At 36.0% G+C, this 11,088-nt stretch overlaps 1 protein-coding gene across 1 annotated transcript; it reads right to left on the bottom strand.

Annotated features, from left to right (window-relative positions):
- Positions 1-2,711: 2,711 nt before the first annotated feature.
- On the bottom strand, positions 2,712-4,244 carry LOC149150206 (protein DMR6-LIKE OXYGENASE 1-like). Its single transcript, XM_089441966.1, has 4 exons — positions 3,987-4,244; positions 3,550-3,797; positions 3,058-3,379; positions 2,712-2,957 (listed from the first exon to the last, which is right to left on the bottom strand). The coding sequence occupies exons 1-4, from the start codon at positions 4,233-4,235 to the stop codon at positions 2,712-2,714; spliced, it is 1,065 nt and encodes a 354-aa protein (XP_089298092.1). The 5' UTR covers positions 4,236-4,244.
- Between the last annotated feature and the right edge of the window lie 6,844 nt (positions 4,245-11,088).

The following is an 11,088-nucleotide window of genomic DNA, read 5'->3' as shown; positions in this document are numbered from 1 at the left end:
ATCTACTACTCTTTCTTATGCTATGGCCTTAAGACGTTTCCATTGCAACAATTGGTGCAATTGCTAGTTCAATTTCTATGGGAATATTTTTAGTAGTCCTTAGAGGGTTTAGATATATCTCAAAAGTAAGTATAACCTTTTTCCTTTTAGCTTCAACTAAAAAAATGTTACAAAATTAAATTACATTAAAATATTTTCATTGTGAAATAAGTTACAACTTTTGGGTCTGTGGTATTGATAAGCCATGGTATTGGCCCATGATATTGTAACAAAGCCTATTTACAAGTTAATAATATCCATGGTTAAGAATATTTTCATATTGTTATAAAATATTTTGATTGTGAAATAAGTTATGTTTTTTGGGCATGTGGTATTGATAAGCCATGGTATTGGCCTATTGTATTGTAACAAAACCTAGTTTTTACAAGTTAAAAATATCTACGTTAAAGTGGGGGTGAATATCCATGATTTACAATACACCTACACATATTTTTTTCAAATAAGTCTACATTTAAAATTGTTTACATACTAATATCTACCGTAAAGTGAGGGGGTGAATATACATTGTTAAGAATCTTGTCATATTGTTATAAAATATTTTGGTTGTGAAATAAGTTATGGTTTTGGGGCATGTGGTATTCATATGCCATGGTGTTGGCCCATGATATTTTAACAAAACCTATTCAGAAGTTAATAACTAAATCAAAATATAACAAATTGAACTTTATTATTTTTATTGCTTCAACTTTTTATTATGAATTGAGACAAAATTTAATTTCTTCTTTTCAAAATAAATCTACATTTAAAATTGCTTACTTAGTTACAATACACCTACACATTTCTTTTTTCAAATAAGTCTACATTTAAAATTGTTTACATACTTACATTACACCTACACATCTAAAAATTATAATTTAAATAATTTTTAAAAATATAAAAAATATGATTAAGTGTTTTAATGATTATTATAAATTAAAACTTATGAACTTTTCAATCCATTTGATTTATATTCCTACTACACTGCACTAATTAATATACTCATTCATATAAACTAGCTATGATTAGGTTTCTGTTGTACAAACACAAACTCAATAACGTAGATGATCATAGACTTCCTTAGCTAGCTTTAAATTCTAACCAAAACCACCTTAGGCTCAATCGGGGTTGCATAAAGACACAAGGGCCTGGTTAAACTATTGGGAGATCAACGAGAATGATGCATTGCAAAACATAAATAACATTAAAGATATTGTTACTTCTAAGTTCAAAGAAAAAATGTGGTGTGAGAAAGATTTAGCGGCTAAAAGAAAATTAAGTTATTATAAGGAGGTCATCAACCCCACCCTAGAAGATCAAAAGTATCTCTCTATTATTACTAGCTCAAAGAAGAAAATTAATATAGCAAAGATTAGAACGAATTCTCATGAGCTCCATAGTGAAACAGGTCGTTGGGTAGTTCCTAAAACACCATGGATGGAAAGGATATGCCATATATGTGAGAATAGGAACATAGAGTGCCCAAACGCCATGGATGGAAAGGATCTGCCATATATGTGAGAATAGGAACATAGAGTGCCCCGTCACTTCCTCATAGAGTGCCCCGCGTACAACCACATTAGATCTCAGTTTCACAATCTTTGTCACAATACTGACCTTCCTAGCCTTTTACAATGTCAAAATTATAGTGACCTCGAGAGGCTTTTCTCTCAAAGCTTTTTGAGCATGGGAATAAAATCTTAAATCAAAATAAATAATTTGTTTCTTTACGTCTGATAGCCCAATGTTTGGTCTTAGCTAACCATCATGGTCGTCATCATCATCATATTATACTTTAAATTTAAAAAAAAAAATTAATTTAATAAACTTAAGAAAACCCTAATTTAAATTAAAAATTAAAAATATTACATATATATTTTCATATACAAAATTTTCCTTTAAAATTTTATAAAACAGTGTCTTTATATTTATATTGAAAACAATTACAAATGACTTTTCTCATTCTATATTATACTCTTCGATCAATTAAAAATAATTACTTTTAACTTTTCCCCTTCAAAATACATATATATAATAGGAAAAGTTATAGGAGTTGTCTATAATGCGACTTTTTGGAGATTCGACTTTTTGGAGATTCCGGTGACGGAATCCGGCGGAAGAAATTGAGGTTAAACCATTTCAACTGCATATTTGGATTCCGCACCCTCGAAAACCCCTGGGACGCTTTCATTGTCCATAAAATAGATATCAAACTTGTGATTCCAATAAATTCCTGCCGGATTTTGACCGAAAAACCCACCGGAAAAGCTTTCAAAAAGTCGCTTTATAGACAACTGCAAAGTTATATATATATAAACCAAATCGATTCTCGCTTTTTAATTATTGAATGACTTTAAACATGTAGGGAAAAGATGTGTCGTGAACTAATATTTCTAAAAATGCGTCCGAATATATATCAAAATGAAAAATGACGTATATGAAATAACTCACCATGCATACATATATACAATCAGTTTTATAAACTTATTCTGAAAAGGATATTATGAAAAACAATACAGTAATATCATATATATATATATATATATATATATTTTTTTTTGCTTATACGTTCTTTTGAAAGAACGCCTTCTTGGTGGGACGCATATGATAAATGCAGTGGCAAATTCTATTAAAATCTTAATGGCTCTACTATACCAAACACCAGAGGCCATTGTTCATTCAGTCTTGAAACGATCCAGCACACTCTTTCCCTTTAATCCCTGGCTCCAGAAAGCTCCCGCGAACTCTTCAAACTTATATCCTCTGTACACAGCTGGCTGATGTTCATCCACCATGCTCGTTGCAGGAGCAATAAAAGCATCGTCTCCGGGATTACAAAAAGTGGGAATTGATATGCGCGCACTGTCCATATTCGTTACTGCTCGATGCTCCACGCTACTAAATCTTCCATTGCTCACAACCTATTATATTCAAATCACACACAAAACAAAATGAATGACCACGATCAAATAATTAAATAGAGAGAAAACTAACTATATAGATCTGCGCTTTCTTTCTAACCTGCATCTGATCTCCCAGAAAGACCACTAACGCGTTCGCTATGGGTGCTACAGCAACCCACTTTCCATTTTTGAATATTTGCAGGCCATCAACATCGCTTTGCATCACCACAGTTATGGCACTTGGATCTGAGTGGTTTGGTACACCAAAAGTGAGATCTGGGTTTGGGCATGGAGGATAATAATTTATATTCATCACTTGGGTATGATTGCCTAGAATTTTATTCAAGTAATTGGAATCTAGCCCTAGAGCTTCTGAAATTGCAGCCATCAGCTTTAATATCAGCGTTCTCACCTCACCAGCGTACCTGCTCGCAATATCTCTGTAACAGAAGCTCAAGTCAAACCAGTTACACTTTTGCATAGTGGGTAATACCTCTGTAACAGAAGCTCGAGTCAAACCAGTTACACTTTTGCATAGTGGGTTAAGATGAATCATTTGTAGTGCTCTATGTGTTAGATATTTTATTATAGATGAAATTTTTCTGTTTACCTGTAGGCTGGAGGTTTTTCAGGCCAAGAGCCGATGACTTCTTCTAGAGGATGACAAGGCTGCGTGAGATAGTCCACCCAGTTCAGAACCTTGTCTTTGCTAATGTTGAAGCTTGTAAAAAGCCGGACTGGCTGATTTACGTCCTCTGAATAGAGGCTTGCTCGGTCTTCCACTGGCATTTCGTAAAACTCTTTCGCGACCCCCATCATGCCTTCCATGACGTTCTCTGGAACACCATGGTTCACTATCTGATATCAACAAAAAAAATATATAATAAAGTCACTCAAATATGAAACTTAACGCAGTGACTATATTAATACCAGCATGCCAACATAAATTTATAGACAGAATAGTCTGCAACTTTGACAACAAATCAACCATTGAGTGTGAATCAATGACAGGAGCGAGAATGGCTGGGTAGGGGTTGAGGTGCGTACCTGGAAGAAACCATCATCTTCACAGGCACGTCGGATTTGATGGACTACTGTTGTTCTGTTAGGGCCGTCCAGGTCTCTTAGGTCTACCACAGGGATGCTCTCAGAGTAAGAGACCTCACGCATCTGTGGGCGCTCATGGGGAGGGAGGATATATCTGTCCTGCACCTTCAGGTTGTTCACGCCATTGGACATGAGCTTTTGAATAGCACTACTGAGCTGTTGGGTCTGCACATCCATTGTAGGAGACATCTTCCTCCAATGCTGATGTGCAGATGTGTGTTATTGATATTGAATTTGGGAATTTATAGAGTTTAGATAGAGTGGCCAGTGGATTGACGTTAACCGTTTGAGTATTGAGATTTGTCCAAAACGCAAGCGGCTTATGAACTTGTCATGAAATACTATGTGATTGGTTTTTGAAAGAGGTCATTTCACATCAATAATTTTTAGGAGATTTTGACTTTGACTATGGTATTTTAAAGACGTCGTTTCACATCAATATTTTTCTAGAGATTTTGAGTTTTGCTATGGAGATTCGTTCAAGACCCTAGTGGCGTATGAAATTATCATTAAATATTAGGAAAGGATTTTGAGTTTTGGCTATGGAGATTCGTTCAAGGCACTAGTGGCGTATGAAATTCTCATTAAATATTATGAAACTGGTTTTTAACGGAGGTCGTTTAACATCAATAGCTTTTAAAAGACCAATGTGAGAAAAAAATATTTCTTGAAGGTAACATCTTGCTTGTATTACTTATGGTTGAGATCGCAACATCTGCCTGTATTACTTATTATTTTATGATATCAAATGTGCAGAAGTGGTGAAACTCCATCATTGCTAACGTGCTCCATCACCATTTTAAATTGTAGCGAGGAAATCATGTCATTTTTTAATTTATCCTTTATAATTTAGTGGAAAATTAATTAAAATAAATATTGATTATTATTATATTTTCTCTATTTTAAATTGTAATGAAAGCATGACATTGCGTACGGCTTCCATCACCTCTTTAGATTGCCAAACACGACTGTGATGTGAATTTTTTAATTGAGTTTGAATTTATAAAGAGAATCTCAATTAAACGAAATTTTAATTTTCAATACTTTTCCAATTATTCATTTTTCTATTTTAAATTGTAATGAAAACATTACATTGCGTACGGCTTCCATTACCACTATAGATTGCCAAATACGACTGTGATGTGAATTTTTTAATGGAGTTTAAATTTATAAAAAAAGTCTCAATTAAACGGAATTTTAATTTTCAATATTTTTCTAATTATTTATTCATTATGCCGTAAGTTGTTCCTTTATGAAAAAAAAGTCTCTATGCCACCTGTAATATTGTAGGATGTTGATTTTAGCTTTAGAAGATTGAAATAAAACTTACTATTAGATTCAAAACCAGTATTGTTATTTCAGATTGTTAGTATTCAATTAGTTAAATATCATTTAACTAATTGAATATTAATAATGGTTATTAACAATAATGATTTTGAATCTAATAATAAGTTTTATTTCAATCGTTTAATGCTAAAATTAATTAATTAATTGAATACTAACCATCGTAACTAACAATATTAGTTTTGAATCTGATAGTAAGTTTTATTTCAATCGTCTAACACCAAAATCAACGTCTTACAATATTATAGGTGCAATCCTTTTCATAGAGGAATGCCTTACGACCTAATTAGTTACAATTAGGTAAAATGATAGGCCACCTCTACTACTGAGAGGATGATGACCGAATGCACAGACTCTTGCTCAGACGTCACAAGTCTTTTCCGTGCCACATTGGTTTTCTCGGAGGACACCTCTATAATATGGGTTTGGAGGCGCTCGTCATGGAGGCTCTGCCCGTCTTCGAGTAGTTTAAAGCGCAAAGCTTCAAAGAGGTAATTGATTGCGCGGTCTATTTGTCAGAATTTCAGGAGATCGAGAAAGGTCAGTTTCTAACCAATAGCAAAGGCAGCGTTCACGTAGATTGTATGGGCATGTGGTTTCATTGGCATTCAGCTTACGATTTGTAGAATTGGAATTCAGTGGAAATAGTGGGTAGGTAACAATAATATCGTTGAGATTCCCATTAATGTAGAATTGATTTCTTCAAGTAATATATAATTTGCATCAGTCCACAAGGGGAAACAAGTTCTCATGAGGTAGAAATTGCAAAACGAGCTACCGTCCACTAGCGGAATGAAGAAGTTAATGCTGAAACGTGCCATCGATATGCTTGCGAGGTCCGAAAACTTTTTGAGCAAAAAAACCCTGCTTGCCAAGTGGATCGCATTGTCAAAAACTACGACCTAGTGTAACTTTTTTGACATGTAGTCTCCCACACCCAACGTAACTCTATTTCGACATGTGGCCTCCATTGGTTGGCGATAAACGTTTTCATTTCAACTATGTACTCCATTTCTTCCAACACATTTCAGTTGCCCCAAACTTCTTGTTTCTTTAATCTTGAACGGAAATAAGTGTTTAACAAAAGTTCCTAAATTTTTGAAGTCGAGTGATAACTTAATCAAAGATTTGCCTGAAGGTATATGTCAACTTTCTAGCCCTCAATTTTTGTATTGTGATTCATGCAGAGAGCGAATGATTACAGTCACTCCCCCAAACTCGCCTATTTCATCCCCTACAAATTCTATCGGCATTGATCTTGACTTGCTATTGCGAAAAGAATTTCTCCACCTCCATACTCCTACCATTCATAAGCTTAAAAATTCTACATCTCCTGTCATTAGTCCCACTTCGGCGAAAAATATTATGGTTAGAAGAAAACAAAACAGGGGTAGTAAGCATTTCCGAGGTAGGCGAGGTATATCCAAAATCGATTTACAAGATTCATCCCTTGTAGACATTCCTATCTCTGATTTGGCAGAATGCGGGTCACTTAGAGCAAGTATGCCTAGGGAAGGGGCCTCATGATTAAAATTCTCTCTATGAATATTAGGGGTCTTGGTGCGGACTCGAAATTTCTAGCACTTACATTTTTTTTCCTTTCATCCGCCTCAAATATTATCCTGATTCAAGAAACTATGCATGATTGACCGGATACTATTGCCTATTTCTGATGCATGCTTCCTTCATGGCATATTTCGGCGACGGAGGCATCAGGGCTATCTGGGGTGTTGGTTGTTCTATGGGACCTGGGATGGATATTAGCCAGAACCTTTTGCTGTTTAGATGGTATCTTGGTTTTTGCTAAAGTTCGCAGTATGGCTGCCCTAGTTCATATCCTAAATGTTTATGCCCAATATAGGGATCACTTTTCATATTGGAATTGGTTCGTGGTCTTAGAGATCATGGAGATAGATTCCCTCCTAATTGCAGGAGATTTAAATTGTTCATTAAGTTTTGATGATGTGTGGGGAAAGGGCAGAAAAGTTGATCCTATGGGAGGGTCCATCAGGGAGACTCTTCTTCAATACAATTTTGTAGATATTTACCCACCTATTCTTGCTCCTACTTGGGACAATGGAAGGATTGGTAAAGAATACATTGCCAAACGATTAAATCATTTCATTATACATGAAAGGTTGATGGAGAATCTTGGTCATCCCTCTTCCAGTATTCTTCCAGTTTTTATTTCTAACCATAGGTCTATCTCCTTGCAATGGAAGGCTTAGTATCACAAAAATGAATATCCTTTCAAGTTTAATAGGATATGGCTAGAAGATAATAGTTTCAACAAAGTTGTATAGGAAACCTGGCTATCGTGTGATCCACATGCTACGGACTCTCAGAATGAATCATTGATATGCCGCATGGCTCAGCTTCCGAAAAAGGTAAAAGAATGGCAAGCTCAAAAGATACGTTCTAACATGTTAGAACTCCTCAAGATAAAAAAAATAACTTGCATGCATCGCCAAAAGTATGTCTGATCACATTATATCATGGGATGTGCGCTCTTGGATATGGGAGTTGGAAAAAAGAAACAAAATCTCCTGTCCATCGAAGAGGTGACTTGGAAACTTAAAAGCCAATCCATTTGGTTAAAAGAGGGAGACAAGAACACTAAATTCTTCTACTGTTTTGCTAATAAAAGACGGGAGTATAATTCTATATGGGAAATCAAGAATGATGAGGGAAGACTGCTACACTCTCATGATGAAATTTCTAAAGAAGCTGTAGATTTTTTTTAAAATGCATATAATAATGATTGGGACATTGGGATGAATGATATCATATGGGGTATTAAGCCTTTCCCAACCATGTTCGATAATGAGCAAAATGATCGTTTATTTGTTGTTGTATCGGAGGAAGAGCTCTTATCTGTTATGAAATCCTTCCAAAAAGACAAATGCTCGGGTCCAGATGGATGGACCATTGACATATTCATACATTTTTTTGATTTTATGAAAAACGATATCTTGGCGATGGTTGAGGAATCCAGATTAAGGGGCAGCATAAATCGCGTCATATCATTTACTTAAATAGCATTGATTCCAAAGAAAAAGACATCTCAAACCTTTTCAGACTATAGGCTTATATCCCTATGTAACACTATATATAAAATCATTTCAAAAATCATTGCAAGAAGTATGTGGGGCATTTTGTCTACTTTCCTTTTTTGTGAGCAGTATGGTTTCTTAATCGGCAAAAATATCTTGGAAGTTGTGGCTATTACACAAGAATTTCTCCATTCTATGCATTCCAAAAGAATTGAAGCTGTCATCCTCAAAATATACCTAAAAAAATCCTATGAATGTCTTGACTGGGGTTATTTGTTGTGACTCCTCATTAAAATTGGGCTTAATCATCTATGCATTAACTGGATTATGGCATGCATGGAGAATGTTAATTATTCCATTCTCATAAATAGTATTCCTACTACTTTCTTTTCAGTTGCCAGGGGCCTCCGTCAGGGATGTTTCCTCTCTCCCCTACTGTTTATCCTCGTTATGGACACACTTAGCCTTCATATAAAAAGAGTTGTTTGTGAGAGTAACTGCCGTCCTTTTACTATAAACAAGGGTAACATTTTTTCACATAATCTTGTTGTGGACGACATATTGATATTTCCAATGCTATGTAGACAATCCTGAAATAAATTGCATCAGATATTATTTTTCCTTCAAAAGGCTACAGGACTGTGTATAATGAAGGTAAATCAACTTTTCTCTATGGGGATGTTAATATGGAACATACAAAATACCTTACACAACTCTTCAATATTCAAGGTAAATCAATCCAAGAGGGAATGAAATATTTGGGCTATCATTTGAAGCCATCAGGCTATTCTTGATGAGATTGGTGTTAAATCCTTAACAGATTCCATAAAAGGATTGCAGTCTGGGAGTATAAATGCCTCTCATTGGCTGGAAGGACAATTCTTTCTCAATCTATTCTAGCCCAACTCCTAGTCTATTGGGCCCACTTATTTTATATTCCGGCCAGCATCATTCAAAAAATAAATAAGTTAACGGAATGCTTCATATGGGGGGGGGGTGGCTGTAAGTAAAAAGGAAATTTCACCTATCTAAGCTGTCAAACCTTTCCCTCCCAAAAAATATGGGGGGTTGGGGTATTATGGACCTTCGAAAATTTGGCCTGGCCTTACTGTGTAAATCATTATGGAAAGTTGTTTTAGGTGACAATTTATGGAGTAATGCAATAAGAATCAAATATTTGGGGAACAAAGATTTCTCTTATTGATTCAGGTACAGATCTTTAGGGCTAGCTCGTGGTTCTGCTATATGGAGGATATTCCATAAGATCCAATGTTTCTTTTTCAAAAATCTAGTATGGAAATTGAAATCTGGGAATAGCATACTGTTGTGGGGAAAAGTATCCGATGCGGATGACCCTATCCCTACTCTAAAGGTGACAGTCTTTAGCAACAACTGAAAGTAAAGCTTTGATGTTTTCCTTTATGAAAGTACAGAGAGGGGGAAGAAATGATCAACCAACCTGGTATCCTTCGCTTAGTCGATCTTGATTCTCTCTCTTTGTCTCTTGTTCCCAGCTCCTTGCTCTCTTTGCCGGTCCAGCTACACACAAGCCCTGCACAAAACGAGAGAGGAAACTACAAGATACAAGTACTCATAACTGATGCATGGATTAGAGTGAATCAAATATACATGTAAATACAATACATCAATGCAATACAAGTATATAGGAGAACATGCAAAACTTTATTGATAGAAGTAACAGGGTTCTGAGAAGGTTACAACCAATGATGGTTCCAATCCAGCAGCACCTCCCCAGCAGCAAGAACTCTCCTCTTCACCTCTAGTAAAACAATCACCCAATAGCTCTAACTGTAATCCAACAGCACCTCCTTGCTTTACACAAAATTCCAGCCTCCTTAGACCTCATAGAAGAGCTCTATATATAGGAGAGAAGAAGAAAGGATGAGTCAGCTTGAGACTGACATGAAGTTGCCTCGTGTCCTCTCCCTCTTCAGTTAATCTTCAGTTCTTGAGTCCACTTGGAGATCCTTGCTTACACATGGTGATCAAGTACCTCTTACTCATCACAGGGCGAATCTCATGAACCAAGTGTCAGTTTGGAAGCTTCCTGGGCAGTTGACACCTTGCAGGATGACTGTGCCACTTGGCCAATCTCGCCCAGCGCAGGTAGCCTTCATTACTTTTGACTTTCAGCGCAGGTACAGAGTGGGACAGTTGCATTACAGCGCAGAAGCTCAGTTAAGCAGCTGACATGATCCAAAATAAGCCTGTTTTGAAGTGTTTTCAGGTGGAGAATTGATTGGAAGTGCTGTTGTTTGATGACCTTGTTCTTTTAGGGGTAAGAACAACATGTTTAGGGACTGAGGATCCCTGTAATTATTGACATTCCATGCTCCATGATGCGAGGCACAAAAATGTCTATAACAGTTGCCCCCTAAAGTATGAGGCCGTTTATCGGGTGAAATGCTTTATCTAGAGGATCCGAAGTTCGTTCCAGTGCTGAGGAGAGTGCCCTGTAATACAATACAATACAATACATTATTTTTCATTCATCATTATTCTCATGATCTAGCTGAGGCGGGCATTCCCATGCTCTGCTTTTTATAAATACATTTTGGTACATATGACAGACGATCGTCTGAAGATAGACTGATAATTTTCTGCTGAAATTATCATCCTTTGAG

This window comes from Pinus tabuliformis, chromosome 9 (genome assembly GCF_031772625.1).
Source record: "Pinus tabuliformis cultivar Carrire ecotype Pingquan chromosome 9, CPIR1, whole genome shotgun sequence".
Taxonomy (NCBI): domain Eukaryota; kingdom Viridiplantae; phylum Streptophyta; class Pinopsida; order Pinales; family Pinaceae; genus Pinus; species Pinus tabuliformis.
The sequence above is the reverse complement of the archived record's forward strand: the minus strand, read 5'-3'. Positions and strand labels throughout refer to the sequence as shown.